We start from the raw sequence: 25912 nt of genomic DNA, 5'->3' as shown, positions 1-25912 counted from the left end.
GTCAGACTTCTGTATTTCTTCTATTTAAGTCAGCCACTGAGGAACTCAAAACAGCTCTCCATTTTTTTTCCTAATTTGGCAATTTTTATTTATTTTACTTTCTACTAAACTATATTGCATCTGCATTGTTGCTATTAATAGATTTGTTTCCTTAATTCTATGTAGAAGTCATTAAACTAGAAATATTCAGAATAATACACTAACTCGCCACTGGGTGGTACTACAGAAATATAAAATGCTACACGATACTGGAGAAGTGTCTCTTCAGGGAGAAAAAGCAGCCAAGATCTATCATGCGATCTGTATTCCAATCGCATGTACCTGGGAGAGGGAGCATGTGAGTATACAAGATTAATAGCTGGCAAAAAGGGGTTTTTTCCTCTAGGGAAAACTGCTGAAAACTTGTCTTCCAGGGGTTTGCCATCTCATTCAAAATGTGCACAAGACGGAGTTGCAATCGGCATAATTATGTCACTTCTAAATCGAAGGTCTTTCGGTTATTTTTTAAAAGCTAAGACTGTCTTTTGAGGAGAATGCGGTATTTCCTGCTCTTCACAAGTTGTACCTGCCATTAGACATTATGCAGAATGAATCACTGTCCTAAGGAATAATTAAAAACAAACCCAAACAGCGTTGAAAACGATATAAGGTAAAAAAACTTTAATTATTTGCATAAAACGCTACCGTAGTACTTCAAACGTTTCCTTCCCTGAGGCCGGGCGTGGAAGTGCCCACACGTGAGAGCTCCGGCTCCTCAGCCGCCTGGGCGGGAAGGAGATGGCCGCCGCCTCTTCCGTCCCGCGTCCCGCCGGCGGAAAACGCCACCACCTCCCCAAAGCCGACAGACCTGAAAACCCGCCTCGAACGAGGAAGTTTCCTCTACTCTGCCTCCTGCCCCTCAGGCGCCCGCCGCAGCTCGGCACCCTACGCTAAGCGCTCCCTTCAGGCCGGAGGTCCCACAGGGCCGCGGCGCTCCCGGAGCCCGGCTCTAATAATAATAAATAATAGAAATAGAGAAGCGGGAGTAAGCTAGCAGCGCTCAGAACCTGCAGCCCCCCTCAGCGGAGACATCCCCCGGCCGCCCGCCGAGAAGCGAGAGCGGCGGGAAAAGCCCGGCGCGGCGGCAGAGCGGCTCCCGGCCCGCCGAGGGGGGCGGGCGCCGGCGGGAAGGCCCCGCCGGCGGCCGCTCGCTTTAAGCAGGGGCGGCCGCTCCCCTGTCCCTGTCACCGCAGCGTGGGCGCGTTATTGGCGGAGCGTCCCCCCCCGCGGGAGGCGGGAAGAGGGCAGGGAAACGCGCTTCCCGCCCTACCCCGGGCGCGCGCGGAGCCGCAACCGCCGCCGCCATTTTACCCTCCCGGCCCCGGCTGCCGGCCCGCCCCCTTCCTCCTCCTCCCCGCTCGCCAGCCCGCCGCTCGGCCCGGGGTGGGAAGGCGGGGCGAGAGGAAAGGGAGGAGGGACTCGGCCACCTTCGCCTCCTGCCTGGTCGGAAACTGCCGAGCTGAGCCCGAGCGCCCTGTCCCCCCTCGCTCCCGTCCCCTCCTCCTCCTTCCCCCTCAGCAAAATGGCGGCGCGTGGAGTCACTGGGAGCCAGTGAGTGACTCGGCTTCTCCTCCCCGCCGCTACCGCCGCCGCCACAGCCTCATTTGCATTGATCAGCCGCCCCATCCCCCCCTCCCCCGGATCCCAGACCGGCCCCTGCCTTCCCCCCCCCTCCCTTCTCTTCCTCGTCCTTCCCGCCCCCTCCTTCCCCTCCCCCCCCCCCCGACTGACCCCCGCCCCGGCCCCCATCAATCATCAATCAGCAGCACCGAGTGGATCAATCAATGGTCGGGAGGAGGCGGCGGCGGCGGCTGCTGCTGTTAATGAACAATGTGTGAGAGCTGCGCCGAGCTGCTGGAGGTGTTAAATGAGAGTAAGTGCGGCCGCCCTCCCCCGCTACCCTCCCCCCAACACTCCTCGCCCCGGGCCGGGACCCCACGTACCCTCCTCTACACGGGCTGGGTTATAACCCCCCTTCATCTCCTTCCTCGCCCCCCCCACCCCTTGCTTTTCCCTGCTCGCCGCCTGGCTCGGGCCTCCTTGGGCGCGGGGTTACCTCTCTCTCCCTCTCTCTCCGCGGGGTGGCCATAGAGGGAGAGCCTGCCCTCCTCTGCGGTTTCCTTTCCCCCTTCCCTCCTCTCCCAACCGGAGCCGGGCGACTTGCGGCCTGGGGAGGGTGCGCCGAGGGGATGTCCCCGCCGGGCCTTTCGCAGAGCACCCCCCCTTTCCCGCCTGCCCCCCCCCCCCCCCCCCCCCCCCCTCCCCCCCGGGGTGTCTGCGTGTGGGGCCGGGCGGGGACGTGACCCTGCCGCTGGCGTGGGGAGCCCGCTCCTCGCCCCGCATCCCTGGGAAGCCGCGGCGGGGCCTAGCTGGCTCCTCGCTGGGCTGAGGAGGTGCCTGGGAGCTGCTCCGGTGGCTGCCGAGCTGTTGGAGGCCGGGCCTGGGCTGGGTCCCTTTTAAGCAGCAGACAAGGCGGCTCTGAGTGATCCTGCCTCCCCCCTCCCCCTCGCCTGTCCGCGGTGTGGGGCGGAGGGGGGGGAAGGGACGCGGTGGAGGTGGTTTTCGGGTACCTATTTTTCCGAAGCGACTGCTGGGCTGTGAGGGAACCGGCGCCTAAAGGAGCCTGGCTCGGCTTTGCGAGGGCCGCGCTGTCGGCGCGGGGGGGAAGGAGCTCCCGGGTGTTTCGCTTCGGGGGTGGTCTCTTGCTTCCTTCCGAAGTTTCCTCTTTACAGGTGTTACCTAAACAGCCGGGAGGGTTAATACAGCAGGTATTCTCCCCGGTACCGCTGAAATCAGTCGTCATTTTGGGCGTGAAGTCCCCTTTACCCCTATGCAGTAGGCCTCGTGTATCCCTTGGAACCTGCTCTCAGTTCTCCGTGGAAGGCAAGGTACCTTCCCAGCTTCTCAGAGGCTTGTCTCTGTGCACTGCTTCATGAACAAAGACTAAAAACCATGATTTGTAGAGATGCTGAGGAATTTAACGAACTTAGCAGCTGAAGTTTGTGATTAGCAGGAAGTTTAGCGAGCTCAAATCTTAAATATAAACGTTTTTCCTGGTTGCACACTGGGGTCTGCTTAGAGGCAAATCATGTTCCAACAAAGTGAGCACAGAATGCTTTCTAGAACAGGATTTGGGTAGAGTTTTCTTTTTCTAAGCTCTTGTGAGGCCCAACTGCATGTAGTGTTTGTTCTTTCCTGAGATATATGAGTAGATACTGTGGTAATTGAATGTTGGCCTCTTTCTAGCTGGGGAAATATGACGTTTGGATGGCCAGCATTTTACTTGAAAATTTATGTGTAAAACTTAACTTTCAGGAGAGCCCAGAGGCTGGAATAAATAAGATTAAAAGGTTAACATCAGAGAACTGTTGGGTCTTTATAATTGTTTGCCAAGTTTGACTAAGCTTGTAATTCCAATATCTTGTTTTGAACAATCGTTGTGATGTTTACTTAATTTAGCATGCATATCTTATCTTTCTCAACTGGAGAGGTGGGGAATATGTTGGTATTATAGACTGAATGCTTATTTAAACAGTAGGTTCAAAATAAGACTAAACTATCAATGGTATACTGGTGACAGCTGTTTGTTGGGAGAGATAACTTCGCTTGGTTTTGATGGATTGATAAATAATCATTGTTTGAACTTGATCAAGATTGGCATGATCAAATAGAAAAAAGTAATGTTAACTTTGATATTTCAGGAAATCTCTGAAATTCGAGTATGAATTGATTTTTAGAACCATTTTAAGGTAATTGGGATTTAGGTAGCTAGATACTCTCTCATAGATAAAGTAATATCTTAAATCACTTTAAGGATTTTTTTTTTAATACATAACTACGGTGTAGATAATTTAATGGTTATGTATGATTTAAGATACAAACCTGCTATTTATGAAAAGGAAATTTGGCTTTTTAAGTCAAATTTGTTAGGGAAATTACGCACTCCTATTACTATATAGTCAACTTTGAGAAATGTTGGTCAGGTAGCATTATGTTTGGTCTTCCATTCAGAGAAATAAGTACACTTTAAATAAACATAACTATTTTGTCTGTCTGGATAGGAAGGCATATATGGTGGTGCATCGTGTGTGCCACCTGCCTTCTCACTGTATGGGAATGAGTTGTAAAGGTGGTATGCTTTCTTTTATAACTTCAAGTTGTGTTCTTTGCATTTCTTAAGTAATAATTAAAGGTAATGTACAAAAATAATATCCAGTCTTGGTTTTTAAAACACTGCAGCAAAAATGAAAAGTGGTAGTAAAGAATGAGGTCATGCCCAAAATGTGTGAGCCAGAGACTGCCAGCAGTTTCCTTTTCTGCCCGCTGAGCATTTGGGATCGCCTCTTCACTGAAACTACTGAAAGAGTGTTTTGAAAGAGGTCCAGGAAACATAATCTAGTTTGTTTTAGAAATTTCTTGCTAAACTAAACATTTTTACGTGGAACACATACTGCCCTTTGTCTTCATTTACCCTAATGTTTACAAAATAATTATTTGGTATCAGCTGTATGACAGGTCACTTAAAAAGTGAATTGACTAACAACTCTGAATGTATTGTTTTGATAAGAACACCTCTAAAGCTCCAGTTTTCTTCAGAAGAAGTTACCAATTTGTGGATGACAGAAGGATGGAATTTAACAATTCTACAAACAGCCAGGCATATTTTTATTATAGGCGTATTAGTCCTACTGTAAGCTGCTACAATATGAATCTACACCCCATAACAATGTGCAGAGCTGGAGCTTTTGTCTAGCAGTGACCTTTGTGTAGGCCCAGGGTTATGTCCTGCTTGAGCTTATGACAAGACTCTAGGTCCTTAGGCCCGATTTTGTAAAAGGTGATCAGTGGGCCTGCTTCTGTGGCACTTGTAAGGGCCATCTGAGATCTTGTGGAACTGGAAACCTGTAGTTTGAAAAACTTATTTTTTGGCCAAAGGTCCGTATGTATGTGTGTATATATATTTAACGCAAAGCTTCGTTACTGTGCTTAAGCGTGAGAAGCAGGTAGTGTTTCATGGACAGAAGCAGCAATGTTGGTGCTTTTGTTTTTTTTTCCTCTTGCAGCATCTTTATTTTCAGCATTTGATCTCATGAAACCCCATAAATTCCCTGATTGTGAAGTTATTTGCTAAGAAGTAGTAGTAGTTTCAACTTATGATTTGATCTAGGGACTCGGTAAAACATGAATTCTTCTATGGAATGCCCAGGCTTTAAAGCGGTTTTTGCACTGCAAGACAATCTGTTGTTCACTCCGAGTAAACAGTTGTAATTTCTCATTGAGTGCTCTAGGTATGTCAGCATCACTTCTGCTTTCCCAGGCAGGGGTTTAATAGGAGTAAAGTCTGTGAAAAGTCTGGTCTGATTTCTGAATTAATCTTCTACAACATAAACATTTTTAATAGACTTGAAAGGAAAAAAAAGGAAAAAACCAATTGTTTACTTTTTAAGATAAGGGCACTTACTTACAGAAGACTTAAGAACAGGCTCTCATGACATTAATTATTGGGGCTCACGTAAATGTACACACTTTTTACAGGAAAAATGCGTGGAGGGCATTAGATACTTTTATGTTAATTGACAGCATTCTGTATCCCAAAATGAACCCTGATATTGACACACTGTACATTCCTTGGTTTCACTGGATGCCAGTTCTTGTCAGTCTAGGAGGGATTATATTGAGTTTCATTTGTTCTTTAGTAATATTTACATTACTGTGCTGTCCAGAGGCCCTGATCAGGATAGTTCTGTTTTGCTAGGCACTGCACAGATAGCCAGATAGTCTTAACCCTGAAGTAAGCCAGAAAATACAGAAATGTAACATTAAACATGGATTTTTCTGTCTCAAGTCTTTTACACCACAGTTTTACAGGTCACTGTGTTACACCTGAAGTAGCGGTAGTAGTTCGAGCTACCTATAGAACCATGCTATTACTGGACACCTACACAGGCTTCCCTTGAAAGCACAGAGTATGTGATGCTCCAGTGTAAGTGTTTGTTGAGTGTAAGATTGTCGTCGCGTGCCTGGGAGTGCCTCTTGGCTTAAAAAGTGGAGATCTAGTTCTCAGACTGCTCCTGAGTTGGCTGTGCTCGTAGTCCTGGCTGTGGCATGTCCCAGAGAGCCAGACTGGGCTTGGTTGCCTAAGAGGCTTCCCTTTGGGATTGCAACCGGTGTTGATGTATGTTAACTTAAAACTCCATAGATTATATTGGTTTAGGTTTGTTTTGTTCTTGTAGTTTGGTTTTTATAAAAGTAAGAAAAAAAATTATAACATGGAAAAATAGTTTTATTATACAGCGGCAGTCATGGGTTTTAGGTAACTTTGGTAGGCCTAGGTAATTCCTACTTCCTGGTTTCTGGGAACTAAGTTTGTTTTCTTCCCAGCATTCTGCTTCATTTCCTTCAAAGACTGCCTCTTTAGTCCAATTTTTTCTTTTTCTTAGCAGCTCTGAAACCTTACAAAATCAGTTCACATTGATGAGTAGAGGCTTCTAGGTATTACTCTATTACACAAGCTTGCAGGCCATTTTTCTCATTATGTTTTCTCTTAAACCTTTAGTAAACCGTAAAAAACCCAAAACAAAACCCACGCAGTTTACTCAAGCACAGGAGATGGATGTAGACTAATATTGTCGTTTTCTGTCTGGTATCACTGTCAGCTGGTGTGCAGAACTGCTCCCAGTATGATCAGGTCCATAAAACACTTGAGATACTGGAGTGTTTTACTGTTTGCATAGCTTCAGGAGAGCCCTGAATGTGGATGCTGAAGATGCTTGACTTGGCTTCTGGTCACTTAATTCTGGCATTTAGAAGGTACAGAGAGTAGACTTGGAGGTTAAGCGAGGTAGGTAAGAAATTCCAAAACATTGCAGCATTCCATTTGCTCTTTGGGATCTGGAGGGGATGATTGTTTTATACTGTGAATATTCATGTATTATTTTAGATATTGAGTATATGTTATAATAAGATTATTATAAATACTGTGTGATTAACATCACTTGGTCTACAAGAGCTGCTGTCGCTAGTTCAGTGGTTGCCTGTAAGCTCCAGTATTGATTATTTGACTACCCCTAGTGTTTTGTGCAGATCCAGTGTTTCACTTGACTGATGATTCCTCTTGTGCAAAACTAAAACCGTTGTCTCTGTTGTATGGCGCTTTTTTTTTTTGGCCTTTCTTTAAAGATTCACGTTTTCTTTCCACTTAACGTGATGCAGAGATTCTTTGGAGGAGTTACTGGGGTAACTGCCCAACTTTATTACACTAACCTAAATTTTTACTGTCTGCCGTTGAAGAAAAGAAGCTCAATTGTTTATAAAACTTAAGTTCGGTAATTGTTTCGTGTTTACTTTTGCCTTTGACCCTTTTTAAGGGGATGAGCAGCCAGACTTAAAGAAAAATGAAGATAACTTTTCCTTTATAGCAGTATTGCCAAACTGCAGTTACCAAGGACTGTGAGGAAGTGCTACCCCAAATGAATCGGAGTAACCAGAGAAAAAAAACATAGAAGGAGGAAACTTTTATCCTTTCTAGCTGTGAACTTTCTAAAGCAAAAGGGAAGGAGACACTAAGATAAAGTTCTCTTAACTTGTTGTTTGTAATTGTAAAGCAGTTGAAGGAAAAACTCAAATGGCTTTAATAGCTAAAAGGCTTCTATTTTTAGAAAGATACTTTAGCTTTTGTTCTGTACAGTGATTTTGGTTCATGTTATTTGATGTGATCAAAAAACGGTATCGTCCTGCAACTTCTCTTGTTCAGGCTGCTGGAGACTGGTCCTTTCTCACTGCTCAAGCTGCTTGATCGCTGATGCTGAAGATTAGTTACGTAAATCCCAGTCTACTGAGTTTTGTCGTGAGTTGTGGACCATTGATGTGTATTTACTGAGATCTTTCTCTTTGTATATAGGGAAATCTTCTGTTGGATAAGTACTTGTTACAATATCCTTAAAGAGGAGAAAGCCATGGAAGCAAACATCTTTACATTTCTTACCACATGTAATATTAAGGAAATGATTCCTTTATTTATAGGAGAGATTCTCAAATTTTATGCTGTAGACGCTCTCGGCCTGCACAGACTCTACAGTTATATTCCTGATCAGTTACATGAATAATTTCAATGAGATTCAAGAAAGAAAGAAGAACATCCCTTGCTTTATTTGATTTTTTTTGAAAAGATACTTGACTAGTGTAGAAGTTGAAGTCATCTCATTCCCTGTGTAGGAAAACTTCCTGTTAGTTTTTTGTTTTCATACCTTCTGGTGCTGTATGGCTTTTCCTCTGTAAGGATAGTTTTCAGGTTATGGAATTCCCAAGCAATTAGTCAGACATGTCCAAGATTGTGTGTTTGATGTTGCCGTGTCAGTTCTTGGGCGAGACTAGCTGGTAAAACTGTCCTTAGATGCTCAGGTGCTGAGGAGCGTCTGGGGCATGGTCGGGAAGGGGATGCACTGGCTGGGAAGGGGCAGTACCTTGGAGAGCAGACGCTGGCCCTGCTTCCCTCTGCCTGCCTCTGAGGTGCTGCCTTGGCTTTTGGAGGACCAACAGTTTTGTCTGCCACGGAGGGACTTGTATGGCTTCAGAGGGGATTATGAGACTTGCCCTTTCTTTTAGTTTGTCGAATTCCTTTTTGCTTATTTTTTTTCCATGTTAAACAGTGAAATACATTTCTTCCCTGTTAACACCGTCTTTTCACTTTGTGGCTTTTAATTCCTTGCTACTTTGATTTCTCTGGGTCACTGCAGTTTGCCTCTGTCTTCCTGCGTTCAAGTAACATTGAGCCAGAAAAGCTGATCTTGCTTCCAGGAATCACGTTCTGTGGACAAGCGATGAGCAGTCTGTGATTTGGCATTTCAGAGATTGGAAGGGGAAAGCAATGTTTGCTACTTAGATCCTTTTATTTCTTCTATTTCTTCTTTGAGTATTTAGTTTAAATACTTGATAGTATTCATACTCTATCCTGTACCTCATCTTTCTTGTAACTCTTCTGTTAGTTTTCAGAGCCTCATCTTTCTTGTAACTCTTCTGTTAGCTTTCAAAGTTGTTCTTTTTCTGTGCTCATGATTTTTTTCCATTTCTCAGTTTACGTTCTGCTTACCCATATGCTCTTTCTGCTCTTCCCTCTATCCTCTACCCTGTGTAATTCTTCAGTGTTACTGTATGTATAGTTCTGTATCTTCATATTACTGTTTCCTTTAACAGGCTTCCATAATAGAGGGTTGGTTTTTTTTTTTTCCTTTCCAGTATTCTCTTGATGACTGTTCAGGTCTGAATCAGAAAAGATGAGAAATACCGCAGTCAGAAGTTGCCTGTGGATGATGGCAGTGCTACATTAGTGTCTTGGTGCTTCCAACAAGTCCTATTAGGTCTCCCACTGTACAGAAGAGAGTTTCTTAGTGAGGGAGAGAAAGATTCTCTGTACAGAATGGCTTTTATGATTTTTTTTTTTTAATTCCTTTTTTAAATGTAGCTCATCTGTTATTAGCTGCCTGAGCTGGTAAAACAAAGTAAGGATTTTTGCAGGCTAAGCTATGCATTTATAGTTGTCAGGATGCTGGGACCATGTGAAAAAGAATCTTCCCGTCTTCAGGAGCAAGTGGTTGTGATGATTACTCAATGCTGCTTATACTAAAAGCACGCTGCAATTAAACTTAGTTGTGGCCATTGAATTTCTGTTGTTCAAGCATATGCTGAGGTAATTTCTTTTTTTTCATTTTTTTATAGCAAATTGGCAGTTTCTAGAATCTAATCTGTGAAGAGGTGAGAAGCTATTCTTTTCACTTTCTTCCTTTCCTTGTATGGAAATTGATTTGCAATCTGAATGCTAAACCGTGAGGATTTCTGAATCAAGTGGTAAAAATACCCAGTTTATCTGTAGTTTTACCAAGTTTTACTTTGGAATTTTTCAAGTCTGGCACCTGTAGTAAAAGGAGAACTTCTTGAGGAAATCTGGTGCAAATGTTTTACAGCTGTATGCATAGGTGTAGAACTCTGGGAGGTTAGTGCTGGAACAACTGGTGGTTGAAGAAGTTGAAACTTGTCAGAAAAAGTCCGTGTGGAAAATGCGCTTTTGGATGTTGACCTTTGTTTAGCTAATTTGTAAAAGGTCTGTAAAGAAGACTTCAAAAACACATGGCAATTGAGGCACCATTTCTAGATGAGTATCCATGCAGATCGTTGGTTCCCATCTAGGAAGTGATTGGCAAAGCTTTTTTTGCCTCTTTTCACATCAGACAGAAGAAGCCTCCAGTTCATTGTACCATTTTATTAATTGACTTCCACTTGAGAGTTTTTAATCTATGTGACTGATCCAGAAACAGGGAAAAATTGAGGATGAAAACTAAAGTAGGGCGCTGTGATCTTAAGTATGTTAGCCAAAAGGCTTACTGTATACACTGCTCTTAAGTACTGTATAGATTCCTTAATGTCTGAGAATGTGCTACTTCCATACCTGCTGTGCTAATGATCAGGCAAGGATGACTTCTTGGAGTTGCTTTTTGGCAGATTCATGAAGTATCACTGAAGCACTGGAGCTTTCTGCAAGCTTTGAAAAAATTGGGTGTGGGTTTCTTTTTTAGTTTCAGCTATTGAAGTGCATCACTTTTAATTTCTTATTTTGTGTAAAACTAGTGTTCTCAAAACGTGAAGTATTTTTCTACACTTAGAAGAGTAGAAGTCCTGCTTTTTAAGCTGCAGGTGGATTTTCTTGAGAAGGTAGTCTGTTGGCCTCTTACATGTTCCTCTGTAAGAAATCACAGGTACAAGAAGTGTACAAACTGCATGGTATTAATGTGTGTGCTTTATGCTGTGTTGTGCAATACTCACTGTCTATCTCTCTGTTGTGCTTCTCAACTAATATTGGGGGGATTTGATAATTTTTATTGAGAGCTTAATTTCACTTTCAGCAAGTGGTCAGTTGCCTGTTTGTCAATCTGTGATACGCAACTATTAAATTCTTCCTAATTTAGGTTACAATACAAACCCCTTTGTTTTCACCACTAATGAAATTATTTTTTAAGTGTGTGTGAACTGAAAAACTAGTATTGTTCAAAGTAGTCTTCTGCCAGTGGTCTCGCCATCGGTTTTCATTCTAAACTCTGGGCATTAACAAATCTGACAGTGCTTTCACTTCTATACACTCTCTGCTTGGAGAAGGGATGAACAGTGCTGGAAATGGACAATGGCATGTTTGCAAGGGAGGACAGCTCCAGAAAAGCTGTAGAAGGGACAGAATATCAGAATCTACTGGTGCATTTGGGAAATGACCTGTCTGTGAAAATATGCCACCCTTTGCAGTTCCCTGGTGTTTCAGACAGGAGGTGTATGGTGGAATTACCTTCTAGGCTAGCAGCCATCAGCTGATACAAGTCTGAACGACTTCATTTTTCCTTCTTTTGCTTGGAACTAGTATAGGGTAGCACTGGGGAGCGTGAGCTCAACAGCTCGATACAAGTTAAGTTCTTTTGCTTGGTGTAAGGATGGTCAATGCAGTAAATTCTTTGCTGCACTGGCCAGTCTCTGACTTCTTTCACAGTTAGGAATACACTATTGCTAGTTTACTTATGGTTGAACTAGTATTTTTTTTTTTTTCTGCTTATCCTTTCTCAGTATTCTCAATATTTTATTCTCCTTTTTGAACGAGGGTTGCTTGTGTCTGTGTTGATGAAAACAAAATTAACACCTTGCAGTTCAAATGCTCAGCAAGCTCTTCTTGGGCTTTCAACGAACTGCCTGAAGCTCCATTTGGTATAATGACCCATTGCCTGTCTGTCTGTCTATCTATCTATTGTTCAAGCAGGATCAAATATACTTTGTAAGAAATGAATTAATCATATTTGCCTCTCACAGATTTTGTCCCTAAAACCTGGAGCACAGTGCTTTTGTTAGAAATCTGCTGGTAATCTGTTGCTTCTTCCTGGCTGTGGTGGCTCAATCATGGGCCATTTCTTTCTGGTTGTGGGGGAGAAGCTGTTGTTGTTTTCTGTAACTGATTCATAGTGTGCCAAGTAGTACAGCTGAACTAATTTGCAAGGTTCTCTCTTGAAAATAGAATGCTTCCTGAGGTACCTGTTTTAATTTTTGCATTCCTTGCTACTTTTAATTAAGACTAATAGGAAACCTCTTTAGCTTTTGCAACCTTGTTCATGCAATTAAATCTTTGTTCTACTTATAAAATGATAAACTTTGAGTTCTGTGTTTTCACCTTAAAGTAGTATTTTAAAAAAGTTCAGAGCTGGAGTATTTAAAGAAAAATAATTCAAAACCAGAGTCTTTCAAGTAGTGGTAGATTATTTTCAAAGTTAACATGTTATTAAAAGGAAAGAATGCAAGTAATCTATTTTAAACTGAAGGTTAGCAATCCTTTGCCAGAGCAGTAGTTTCAGCATTGACAGTGTCAACCCTAGCTTTGAAATTTACCTTGAGATAAATAGTGATATCCTAGGAAATTCTGGGTTTATCCAGTGCTTGTCCAATCCTGATTTGATTCCTTAAGAAACTTGTAGTGGCCATTGTCAAAATATTATGATGGGCAGCTTGACTCTCTGCATCTAGTATATGTCTTGGTGATGTCAAGCAGACTTGGTTGTATGGAAATGCTACTTAAATTGAGCTGAATGTTTTTTATTAAAAGAGGAACTATAACAACTTTATATTAAAGATGAAAACGCACTCTTCCCAGAATTGGAATATCTTATCTTGGAGGCAAAGACAATTTACAATATTGAGGTAAAATAAGACTCTGAAATAAGACTACTACTTTTTTTTTTTTTAACTCCAGTGAGAGGCACAAATGCTTTGAAATTGCTTTATAGGTTTTTTCCTTAGTAATATGTAACTTGCCTTTCCCTGGAGAGGGAGGGCTGCAATATCTTTGCTGCTGAAAATCCCAAGATAACAGAAGCATTAGGAGTTACAGTGCAAAGATACGGTAGATTTTTTCATAGATGCCTTCCATCTGACATGATTAACATGGAACCAGAGCTGATTAAAGCCTGCTGCACCCAGGCTCACCCATGCTGTACTGGCAGGCTGCTACTACCCTCACTCAGGCTTCCATGGAAATGCAACAGCCTGGGCATCACACTGGTCTTGAGAAGGCTTTGTGCGTTCCTGCTGCGCGGGGCTGGGGTCAGTGAACCCTTTCAGAAGCTGGGGGATTGAAAAGGACAACGCTGAGACTCCTGATGGGTCTTCTTGGGCCAGCAAAGCCAGAACAATACGTGCTTTGGTCCATTTTGTTCCATTCACAACTAGATAATCCATAAGTTGATTTTACACCATTTCTTACTAGTGTTCGATGAAAAAAGCCATACCCACATTACACAGTATTTAATGCGAGCTCATTCTGCTCCTTAAATGTTTGATGCTAGTCTTCTACTTCTCTGTATCCACACCACTCCACGCTGGATGTGATACTGCTGCTTCTCCTGCTGCTGGCATAATCCAACCTGAATTGTATATTTGACGTTCCCATCTAGTCCAGATCAAACATCTATTGCTAGATAGGACTGCATGGCTTGAGTATTTGTGAACTTTGAACTGTGCCTAACTCTGTGGGAAGTGTGGGAGTTTACGTGGCATAGTAATGTTGTAGGCTTTGCTTTGCCTGAAAGTTGCAGTGTTGCTTCTCGACCTGAACTGGGTGATGAAGCAGCACAGTTGTGCTTTGTGTATGGGATGGTATATCTAAGAGCTTATTTAGATTATAATTCAACTGGGTATTCTGGGTAAGAACCAACTCCAGTGTTCTGGGTAAATTATCAGCTGGTAATTGAGACTTGACCACATTTAAAATAATTTCATGTGAAACTGTTCTCCTTGGAAGCCGTTGCTGTGGCATGTTCCCTTCGGGAAGGTGAAAGTCATAAGATGCTCTTAATAAGGGCAATTGTTGGCTTAGCTAGATGTCTATGGCCATTTTAAAGGGGCCATTTTAACCCAAAGCAATCATGAGCTAGCACACTGAAAATTTTAGGATGGTGTCAGTCTCGAAAGATGACAGTTTTGAAATTTTATCCAGCTTTTCAGAGTCAGCTTCTGCTGTTTTGCTCCAGGCTATATTAGCATATTATAGTAAAAGGAAAATAGGTGTTTGCTAGAGAAGATGAGGGAGATGGGATGGGAAATGTAGAGATTCAGAGAGAGAGAACTTGATGGTGTTTGCAGGGAAACAGGGAGATATATAAAGGTAGCGATCACCTAAGATCAGCCGATTTGCCTGGTTGTGGTGAAGTTGCATCTTAAAAAGTGCTGTCTAGCTGATGAACATAGCAAGGCTTGAGCTACTCCTAGTTGTGTAATGATTCATTGGAATACTGAATTAAAACTCTTTGGGCCCTTCCGATCTCGTGGTGGCTATGAGGAATTACGCAGGTGCGGAATAACCAGCAGATGACCGACTGCGGGGATAGTTGGGAGACCAGTTGTAACTGCTTTTTCCTTACTCTTTTGAGTAACTTCAGTGTTTCCACTCATAAGACCACAGTATGGTTTAGACTAGCAAACCTTTGTCAAATTTGTTGAAATTGCTTTTATGTTTCAAAGTTTAAGTGTCTGACAGAGGCCAGTAACGTGCTCACAGTTTGTTTTTCTAAGGAAATGAGACATTTAAAGGGTTGCTAATTCCTGTCTTTAAATTATTAGGTTGTCTCTGTAATATTTGCTTTGTAATCTCTGTATGCTTTGTTTGTAATCAAAAGCTTGCAGGAAAGTAATGAATTTACCAAGTTGGAATATTTATAAGAAATTTAGAGTTCAATTTAGACTTAAAACTAATGCAGGTGTGTTGTGGGATGGAAGCGGGTACAGTTATCTGTGGTGCTGTGCTGTAGTGGGTTGATGAGGGTGGGCATTGACAACTCAGTATCATAAAGACAGCATACAGGCCCTCAGAAGCACCTTAACTATATGTTTATAAAATTTTATTACTACAGTATTTCGGGTTACAGATCTGATCTTTTTCCTACATTAACCTGGCATTTGAACAGCATTTCTAATACTGCAGAATTAATTTGCTTGGGTTTTTTAATTTGATAGTACATTCTACAATAGTGTTTCAGCCCTCTGGTTATGTGTATCTAGTCAATATTCTGGGGCACTTTTGCTTTATGGAGACTGAGGAGTAGAAAGAAGACTTGTTCCTCACTGAAATGTTGTAGAGAAGCTCGGACAGTTAAACTATTGCCATTGAACTTCAAGTTGACACTGACTGTCCTTTTAGATACTTGTCAAAGATGGCTTTGTAAAGGGCTGGAAGAACTCTGATGAATCAAGCTAACAATCAATCATGATTTCGTTATAATAAAAAAGGAGTAATTCTAATAGATGTAAACAGAAAGGGAATGGGAAGCACTAAACTCTGTGGTTATGATCTTACTTCCTATTGATCATAAACAAAAAGACCCCCTACAAATAACAGAAAGCATCTCAATACATAACAAAATTAATGTGCTAGTTCTCTGTGAACAATGGTACTTATACAGATGATTATGTATATATTTCTTTCAAGATTAGTATTATTATCCCTGATACTGTTTCGTTTAGTGTATGGCTCTTGTTTCCCCTATTTAGTCTGTATCAGGGAACAATTTCTGAGAATAATGTCTGTTTTGAAAGGGATCTAGTCTTTCCCATGAGAAGCTGATAGCAGATGAGACTTGGGGGAGGAGGGGGAGGGAGCAGAATCTGTATGCAACTGTACCTTGTTACAGTTTTAAATGTGTAGAAATTACAGGCTTATATGTTAAAGAGTTTTCTATTGTTTCTGCTGTATTATGTTTCTGAAAGTAGAGAAAGTATACTTTTAAAAATGATTTTTTTTACTTGCCATTTGATTTTGCACTTAGTGTGATAAGTGACCTTTGGATATAAGATATTCCCCACAAGTCTAGCATGATAGTTGTCCTTGAGGTCTAATTACAGTCTGTTCCTCTAGCTCTGAAGTTCTTGCTAAAAATGCACTTATGATCTGAGCTTCGTTTGTTCACAGCTGAAATTACATTGCCCCCTTGCAGTTGGTTTATCTTTTTCTCATCTTCTGTAATTTTCTTGATTTAGTAGCTTTATTAATAGTATTTTTTTCTTAGCTTGGGATATTGTCTTGTTTCTAGTACTATAATACACTTTTAGCAAATCACCCTTTTGTGGAAGATTAGGTAAATCACCCAAGTTTTCATTTAAAGCTAGCCAAGTAAAATGGGAGACTGTGGAAACAGCAAGGAATTTTTTTTTTTTTTCTGTAAATGTTATAAATTTTTACTTTGATCATTGTGTGTTTTGGCTTCTCATCAGCTACTTGAACCGCCAATTACATTTTCAGTATGTCTGATTTTTTTTTTTTATTAAAAGAACATCTGAACACTTATACGCTAAAGGATGTTAAAAAAATCAAGCAACTCATTATTTGGGTTTGTTAAACAGCTCACCTCTTACATGGTGTTACTGTGACAAAAAGAGCTCTAAACCATCTTGTAAAGATTCAGTAAAATGAGACACTGCAAGTATGCTGAAAAACCCCCTTTCCTATATTACATTTGTAGACTATATTTAGCTGGAATTTACCTACGCACCAGTCTTTCTTCTTTCTGCTGGTTTGTTCTGTCTTGGATGGATCTGTTTAAAGCCTTCAACGTTCTGTTTTTTCCATACTCTAAGAGTAACTGTATCTTCAGTTTCTTTGCCTATAGATGAGCGGTATTAGGGTGAAGTTACTCCAGACAGGGTGGGGCAATTTTACATCTGCAGTCACTACAAAGGTGTTTACTTCTCTCAGCCTCACACTTTCCTTCCCAGCGCCCCTGCTTACATATCTGCCAGCCTGAGTATTCCGTGGCTTACAAAGCCCACAAAAATGTGGATAGTTTTTGGTTAGATTGGTAAGTTGCATTTGCTCGGTTCTCAGTCTGGCTCTCCGGGTTCCTGCAGGAGCTCTAATGGTTGTTGAAATGCACGGCCACGGATGCTGTTAGTAGTGCGGACTTGAACTGGGTTATGTTGATTTTGAAATTGGATCTAGTGCAGGGCAAAGGTGTTTGTGTGCATGGAAAGTAAGAGGGAAGAGGAAGGACTGAAGGGTGAGAATGTCTAAGAGGCTTTACCTGAGAAAATAAAAAATTTGCTAGAGCAAATTTAAGGAAGGAGTATCAAGCTGAGCCCAGAGAGCTCAGGAGTAAATTAGGCAAGGCATCTCTGACATCGCTAGCTTGTGAGCGCCTGGAGAGAGAAGCAGCCGCTGGAGACAGGGGCTGGAGGAGCTGACCCTAGGATTGGAGTGCCACCTCTGAGGGAGAGACTAATAGATCATGCAATGGCTGGCTGTAAAGCTCTGGAGCACATATTATCAATTCTTATTGATGAGAGCACACAAGCTGCCACTTTGACGTGCTTCAGATGCTCTCAGAGCACACAAGTATGCCGTGGCGCGTCCGGTGGGAATCGCTGCCTTGCGTATGCAACTAGGGGAAAGTCTTACCCACCAAATCAGTTTGCAAGAAGGAGGCTTGTCACAGGAAAAGTTCTTGAAGAAGTTTGACATAATTGTTACTGCAGGGTTTGAAACACTGGAAGTGTAAGAGACTGGGGAGACAGCAGATGAAGGAGGATCTGAGGCATGCAGGATGCTTGAATATGGGAGGGAATAAAAGGATGTGCTTTATTTACAAGTGAATGAGTCTGTTACAACTACTGGCCCATTCGAGGCAGAAGAAAACTAGTTTGAAAGCAGAGAGAGAAACATCATCAGTTGGAAATGAAATCCCATGCAGCAAGGGAGGCCTTACAGACCTGACTGAAATCAACAAATGTGCAGGAATGGTGATGAGTGCGGTTGTTCTTATGGTCTTTCTATCTGTACTTTTTTCAATTCAAAAAATATTAGAAAGGCTTCATAACTGAGTGTTGCTGTTACTTCAAGTTTCATGTGTCTCTAAAGAGAGGTGCTCGAAATCAAGAGTGTCCGTGAAGTTGATACACAGAATAAGAGAGGAACTCGAAAGCCTAGGATTTAAATTTTGGTTGTAAGGACATAAATTAGCTGAGCTGAAAAATATAATTTGCTAAGGAGCAAAAGAGAGCTTCAGCTAAGGTCTGTCCAGTAGGAGAAGCCCTGCCCTGCCAGATGTGTTGCTACCCCTTTTGGTAGTGGCACAGACTTTTATCAACTCAGTGGAAAACTGCAGCCTCTGTGTGGCTGCTCCTGTTTGGAGCTTCCTGAGTATTTTCAGGAACAAGAACAATACTATTTCTAAGTACAGAAAACAGAAAGGATATAGTGTATGTAGCCACTATATTAATTAGCAATGATTAGTAAATAAGACCAGTTGAAGTTGGTCTGTGTGCGCCACGTAGAATGCACGAGCAGGAAAATAACAGGTCTCTCCAGCTAGTGCATATACCTCCCTATTTTTTTTTGACCTGGGGCATAAGCTTCAGTATTTCTGTAACTTCTACATTCTGTACCCTTTACGTGGCAATTGTAGCTTTAAAGGGACCAGTTTACTTGACTTCCAGTTCTTCCATTTTTTCATAATCTCAGAGGGAAATTCAGGAGTGTTTCAACCTATTGCAGTGAAAAATCTGCTCTGGAAGTTAGGAGTTACTGTCCTACTTGTTAGAGTGTGTATTTTTTAAGTAGGGTGATGTGGGGATGAAGGAAGTTTTATAAATGTACAAATGTTTGTGTAAGATCCTACAAGTTAGAATTAGGTTTGTTGCTACTACATTATTGTCAACAGTTTTTGTGTGGAGTATGAAGGAATTCATCTTAATGAAACAATGCTCACAAAAATCGGAAAATGAAGGTTTTATGAACCTTTTATGCTGGGCGAGTCTTTTTCACAGGGTATCTATAGTTAAGGATCTGTCTTTTGTGGTAAGCTTGACCTAAATTGTTTGACTGAGTTGTTGGTTTCTTCAGTGCCGTGCTTTGGCCTTGAGAGTCAAGAGTCATGGTAATTTGTGGTGTTTAAAATAAAAGTAGTATCAAGTGATGCCCGTCTTTCAGTCTGCTTGTCAATTTTGTACTTTGCCCTGTGTTTCCTAGGGATCTTTAAAGCCTTCTAGGAGTGAGACAGAAAAGTGATTTTTAAAGTTTAATGGTATCCTATTGAGAGACTGCTTTGTATGTGTTTTTGTGTGTGTGCACATCTATGAAAATCTGTCTGTGTGTGCATATGCAATGTCCTTATTTCAAAGAAGTCATAGGTATTTTGTGTGATTAGTCTCTGAAGTGGTCTTGTTCTGAACTTTAGTTTCTGATCTGTGCCAGCAGATTTTCATTAGCTTTAGTTTTTGGAAACCTGTATTGATAGATCACGTAGGACCTCGCAAGGCTTGAGGTTGGAAAAGAGGTTGACATTGGGATGCTGAGAAGCTTTCCCACAAAGCTTGCTTGTGAAGTAGATTTGTGAGCATGTAATACTTGAAATTTCATATGAAATGTGGAAATGAATACTTATTTTTGTTATAAATGAAATGGTCACCTTAAAGGGAATGCTGACATTCTCAATTTGTGTAGCAGTTAGATATCTGCAGAAGTGTACAAAAGTTTAGGACAAGGAGGAAATGAGAATTGTGTGGTGATAGCTGGGGAAAGGTATGTGGCCAGTAGACAGAATCCAGTGCCCTAATATATAATCAGTTGATGCGTAACTGAAGATGTGGCTTATTAGATTGTATGAGTATTTTTTAGATGAAAGTGGGACATTTGATAATACCACATTGAAATATTTGGGTTTTGAATTCAGTACACAATTGTTCCGGTTTCTGGCTGTAATGTGGTAAGCGTTTATCATTTTGCCAATTAGTGATTCATTATGGCTAAATGTCAGTATAGATATGTCTATATTTATAGTAATAATCATCATCTTAGCTAGTCTGAAATAACTTCATGCATACACTGCACATTGTTCTTGATAGTTTTGTTGTGGGTTTTATTTTTTTTGTGGTGTTTTTTTTTTCCGTCCCCCCCCAGTCTTTATATGATCAGGAAAAGCAAGTCAGGCTCTTATGGTCATCTCAAAAGGCAGACTTTTAAAATCGGGGGGGAGAAGTGCCTAGTTAATGGGTAAAATTGTTGAAGAAGGTCCCTGTTTGAAAGTGCACATCAGTTGGTAGTTCCCAGTGATGCTTATGAAGAGTGTTTCATAAGAAGAGGGTTAGAAAAAAGAGGTTGTTCTCAATCACTAATTTTCACAGCAGCATTCAAGAGTACTGTGCAGTCTCTGTTTTCAGGTTAGTTGCATCTAAACTTTACCTTGCCTGTTTACTGAAACAAAAAATGCATAGATCTGGTTGAGGACTTCAGTCTCCCAATGTGAAAATATATTTACAAAATATGTTTTTTATTTTTCACGCTAACACAGACGATTTCTAGTAAAAATAGAGCAATTGCACTGCGGGGGTTTTTTTGCTACTAATATGTTTATGTTTTTTGTTTTCTTTAGTATCAGACATTGAAGGTGCTGATGGGTTGCAGCTCAGAAAGGAACATGCCCTCAAGATATTTGCTTACATCAATTCCTGGACACAAAGGTAATTTTGGATTGAGTTTGAGTGTTGATACTGGATCTCAACAGTAGGTTTCCCTTCTTAAAAAATACAGTATAGTGAATTAGAATGGTCAAGTTATTGAAGTGTAGCTAAGTGATACTTGGAGAGTAAAGGACATTTTACTACTTACAAAATAAACATGTTACCCGGTGCATTTTGGGCAAAGCATATTTGCATCTGATTGGCATTCTGGATGCTGTAATAGTTGTGTAGCAATAAATAGCTATATCAGACTGACAAATAACGTGTGTTGCTGCTTTAACGTGAAATTTGCTGACCACCTCCTGTGGAGTTAGGGTAGGGTAAGAAGAATTTAAGAAAAGATCACTCTGAATGGGACCATCATGTTAAATTTTTCTCAGTGTCCTGATACTCTGAGTCAAGATGATGAATGATTGCAGCCCATAGCTACTAAACTGATAAAGAAAATTCTTTGCACGTGATTGTCTTAAGTCAACTATGTTATTGCTTTTAATTTATTATTTAAATTACTGTCATTTTTTTAAAAATAGTTATATCAGCTATTCCGCTTACCTCACAGCTGCTTATTTTTTTCCAGCACAAGGAATTGTATGGATATTAGTGCTTAGAAAGAATCTACTGTAAGGATGTTTGGGATTCAGTGTTCAGCAGCGGTCACAAGACCAAAGTAAATTGTAAGGAATAATGCGAAAAGCATAGAGAATAAACTGGAAAAAACATTATTCTGGTATTTAGAAGACTCCAGAAGACAAAAAAAGGATTGTCACATTTTGGATACCTGCGAAAGCAGAATCTTCTTCTTCCTCATTCTGCCCAAAGAAGGCACTCACTCAAAGCAAATTATTATCTTCTGCAATATGCTATTAGACACAGAGAAGGAATTTTAAATAAAAATAAACAACAGTAACAGAAACCAGAATCCTGTCATTTTTTGACAGGTCCTAGGTGCCAAGTTTGTCTGAGAACAATTGCAACCTAGTCGTTTTCCAGGTCATTATCTGTTTAGAGTTTTGCTCTGATCAACAGCTATAGCATAACAAATCCAACCTGAAGAAAAAATAAAGACTGAGTAACATTTAACTCTTTATTTTCTTCTAGTTTCTTTTTACCTTTCATATATATGGTTTCATACTATAAAAGAGAATGGAAAACAGTCCTTAACCTATTCAAAGCAGAGTCTAACAAAGATGCCATAGGAAGTTTTACTTTACATTTTACTTTCATGTCCTGTTTCTACTCTGCCAGATGGGCTTTTGAGAGTTCAGCTTGTTTCATGCTTGAGGCCTTCCTTAAGAGCTGCTTTTTATTTTGTTACCTGTAGTTAAAATCTCTGCTTTCCTTCAGAAGGTCATTTGGCAACACAGCCTGAAGAATACCTTTTTCTTCCATCTACATGTAGTATTTCCATTGCCGTTTTCTTCTGGAAATTATGTTCAAAGAAGTCATATTTATAGCATACTCATTTTTTCATAGATCTTTTAAGTTTTGGCAGAGCTCTTCTTCCTGTGAATACATTCAGATACATGAAGATTTTGAGGTTTTGCACATACCTCTGTCTTGAAACAAAATGTGCCTTTGCTCAATAGAGAATTCTCCAGTATCGGTTGGCATTCAAATACAGATATGAGAAGTATTCACCAAACTTTGTTTTCATTATTATTGAGAATAATTTGTTCCAGCCAAGTGGGGTAGTAATTTGTAGGCATAAATGATGAACCTATTGTACATAGTTTTCCCCGAGGATAAATGCTTGAGGATGTGCTTGGTTTTGCCTGCAGTTCGTTGTCATTTGTTAATATGAAAATACATTTACAAGTAAATCACAAGAATTTATTTTTCAAACGGGTAAAGGCACACTCCGCTTAGACAATATGAAATGGATTTTTCTTCCTGCATAGATGGCACAAAAGGTTTTAGATGCTTCCATCACTGTATCTTGTGCTGGAATTAGGGAATACTGAATGTTACCTTTCTGCCTAACCTACTTAGAAAAGGTCTCTGTATTCAGAATGTATATGCTTTAAGAGCTGTAGCTCAAGGGCGTGTTTGTATTCCATCAAGAGAGGCAGCACCCTCTACTTGTCATAGTTCTGACTTACCTTTTTTTTCTTTTTACAAATTATAGTTTATTAAGCCCAGTTTCTAGATTAAATGCTATGCTTTGCAGAAGAATTTTTTTAGTCACTTCTTACTGATGACTTCTTGCCCTATCTTTTGCCTGCTAATTTCTTTCAGAACCAGTATGTGTATTTTTTACATTATTTAATATCTGAGAACTCTAGTCATGGACTGGAGTCCATTGTTTTCCATCTAACAGGAGGAAGGTCTCTAGTGCAAGACAGCTACCAGTTTAGATAGCAGTTATATCATTTAGTAGAGTTTGAGTGAGAAAGAGCTGAGTCATCACAAAGATGCTGTTACAAGCATGTAGTCTTTGATTTTCATCTTGATTGAAGCACCCTTGCTGATTGGTTGCTTTCTTCTCGACCTTCTTCAGGATTTAGATCCTTTTAGGGGAGCATCCTCCACTTTTTGTTCGGAATGAGGAGATTGCTTGTTTGTATGGAAGAAGCAAATGTTCCCAGACAATAGATTCTAGGGTGTGTATCTCGGGGAGGGTTTATGCACCCAGAATCTCTTTGGCAATATATAGTTACCCTCTCCCCGAATTAGAGCTATATTACAGAGTTTTGGAACTTGATGATTGATTTTTCTGATTATATTGATAAAGCGATGGTGTATAGTTTTCCCCCTTGTTCTTTTCACGTTACAGTGTGTCAGTAGATATTCAGAGGAATCATCTGGGAGCCTACGAAGTGAAAAAAGTAATGAAGATACTTAATACTGCTTTTTCCCATGTGAGGAAAGGGTACAATGTGCATGGGTTTTCTATCCAAATGCAGATAAATTAAGTGAGCTTAAATGCTTTACGAAAAATAAAATTACTTTGCAGCCCTGTTGATTTAAAAATAACAATAATCAGTTCTTACACAACTGACAAGCATGTCAGGTGCTTTATTGCAGTAAAGATCAATAGAGAAAGCCAGACGAGGAAACCAGATTCAGGAACATACTGGAGAACATTGCTTCAGTAGTACGGTGACCTTGCCCCTAAGATTTCTTTTGTATATTTTACTCATAGTGACAGCTGCTAAACCATAACAGGGACTTGATAGTTTTGGTAAGCGTTTGGAGGTAATGGGATGTTCGCAGGGTTTAAGGAGAGCTTTGTGACTCCCACTTGGTGCTGGGTGGAGTCTGTTTCATTTCGGTTTCCTGACTTCTACAGGTCTGTCCTATTTTGTTGATTCAGATGTTTTAACGTGAAGAGTTCTTTTGGTCAGTTACCTGTTCCCATTTTAGCTACTTCAGCCATTTTTATTGTTATTTTTTTTCTGTTTTCTTACAGACAATGTCTGTGCTGTTTCAAGGAGTACAAACATTTGGAGATCTTTAACCAAGTAGTATGTGCGCTTATTAACTTAGTGATTGCCCAAGTTCAAGCTCTGCGGGACCAGCTCTGTAAACATTGCACTATTAATATAGATTCAACATGGCAAGATCAGAGTAATCATGCTGATGAGCCCCTGAATGTAGAAAGAGAGTCTCACGAAGAAGAAAATGGAGAACGGCAAAAATCTATAGAGAAAAAATTAGATTCTGCAAGAACTTGTATCCTGACAGAGGAGGAGTCTGCAAAGAACACTGATGCTTTTAGCTTATGGAGCACTGATGAGAAGGAAAAGTTGTTGCTGTGTGTGGCAAAAATCTTTCAGATTCAGTTTCCTCTGTACACTGCTTATAAGCATAATACTCATCCCACAATAGAGGTATATCTTATCTTTACTTGTATGTTTAATTATATTGTGACAGGTTTTTTTGTTCTTATTAATGAGTAGACTGTGCGTATTTGATAGTTGCTTTCACACAGGATGGGCAAATTCAGCTCTCCTGTTGACTTCAGTAGAACTTATCAGAGAAACTTTTAAAATGACACATACTCTTACACTTTCTTTAAAATATGCTTAATTGTTATAGGTAATATATTGGTAAGTGTTGGATGGAACTGTACACTGAATTATTGTACTGTTTAAATAACAGGAAGGCAAAAAGGGGACTATAGTGAAGCCTTTCTTCCTGAAGGTAACCCATTAATAGTTTACTAATTTCTTTTCATTACAAACTATGGTTCTAGAAGCAAAGCTTCATAAACTAAACTTTGTGCAAAAAAACAAATTTACTTGTTAGAACAGCTGTTTAATTGACTAGAATAATTGAGCTCTACACAAGTAGCTTTCTTCTGTGGTGCTGATTTTTCTCTGTGATATGTGTTAGGACTGCCATTTACCATTTGCATATTTTTTTCTGAAAAAAAATCAAACAAAGTTTTCAAAAATCCTGCGATGTTTAAATCACAGTTTCTGAAATAAATATGATAGTGTTAGCATTTCCTAGTTGAGACAATATAGTTCTTAGAAAGGTTGGATTTCGATCCAGCTTGTGGTAGTGAAATAACAAATAAACAATTCTTTTACAATACTTGCATGCAAAGGAGATGGATATTTAGCTATATAAAAAAGCTTCTAGCCAACAAACTTCTGAGAAAGTCAAAGTGGAGAATTAAATACTACAGCTTACCCAGTCCTTTTTTATTTTTTATTTAAAGAATTTTGAGAATTCTGTTGGAGCTCTGAGTGGTTAAGTTTGCTTTTTAAACTGAAGTCCAAAAGGAGAAGATACCAAGTCATATATAATTTTTGGTTATGCATGTGAGGGTGGTCACAAGATATAATCAGTTCTTGTTGAATGAATCCTGCCGTATCTGACAATAAATCTAGTTAAAACTCGCAACATAGCGGATTTTTTGGGTGCGCTGGATTTTGGATTCTTGTCTTATTCCAAAACATATGGGCATAAGTTAACAGAAGTTGTTTCACAAATATATGTGTCTAGAAAAATGAGGCAAAGTTGGGATTTGTGGATTTCAGGATTCCCATCGTTCATTTTGGTCTGCCTTTTTAACTTTCACCATACATAAAGAAATCTGTAGTTCAGCCTCTGCAAGCAGGACCTGTAGAGGGTAGATCTATCTTGTCAGTTAAAAAAAATAAATCAATGACTGCTTAAGTGATTTATCTTCTGTACTCCTGCGGGACGCCTACTGAAACTAGCTTCAGAGAAATAACGCAGTGAACGGTTCTGAAACAGCTTTTCTGTGTGTAAGCACACTCGCTTCTTTTAAATGACAACTTAATGTATTTTTTTTTCTTTTTCAATTTCATTTCCAAATGATAAAAAGAAAATCTCAAAAGTGCCTGGTGGGATTTCTTTTTCACTTAATGTGCAGCCATAA

The 25912-nt window shown here is 40.4% G+C and overlaps 1 protein-coding gene and 1 long non-coding RNA gene across 15 annotated transcripts in view; one reads left to right on the top strand and one right to left on the bottom strand.

Annotated features, from left to right (window-relative positions):
- Positions 1–645: 645 nt before the first annotated feature.
- Positions 646–2184, bottom strand: LOC141920436 (uncharacterized). The gene is made up of 2 exons (XR_012622339.1): positions 2096–2184; positions 646–988 (listed from the first exon to the last, which is right to left on the bottom strand). It is a non-coding gene; the product is annotated as an uncharacterized LOC141920436 (long non-coding RNA).
- Positions 1769–25912, top strand: part of USP34 (ubiquitin specific peptidase 34) — a 146051-nt gene continuing 121907 nt past the window's right edge. For all 14 annotated transcript variants that reach the window (XM_074817148.1, XM_074817140.1, XM_074817139.1 and 11 more), the window contains exons 1-3: positions 1769–1912; positions 20472–20559; positions 23969–24389. In XM_074817148.1, coding sequence (XP_074673249.1) covers positions 1870–1912; positions 20472–20559; positions 23969–24389 — 552 coding nt within the window. In that variant the 5' untranslated portion in view covers positions 1769–1869. The remainder of the gene's footprint in view (positions 1913–20471; positions 20560–23968; positions 24390–25912) is intronic.

The sequence above is a fragment of the Strix aluco genome, chromosome 3 (assembly GCF_031877795.1).
Source record: "Strix aluco isolate bStrAlu1 chromosome 3, bStrAlu1.hap1, whole genome shotgun sequence".
Lineage (NCBI taxonomy): Eukaryota > Metazoa > Chordata > Aves > Strigiformes > Strigidae > Strix > Strix aluco.
Note: the sequence above shows the minus strand (reverse complement) of the source record. Positions and strands in the feature narration are given on the sequence as shown.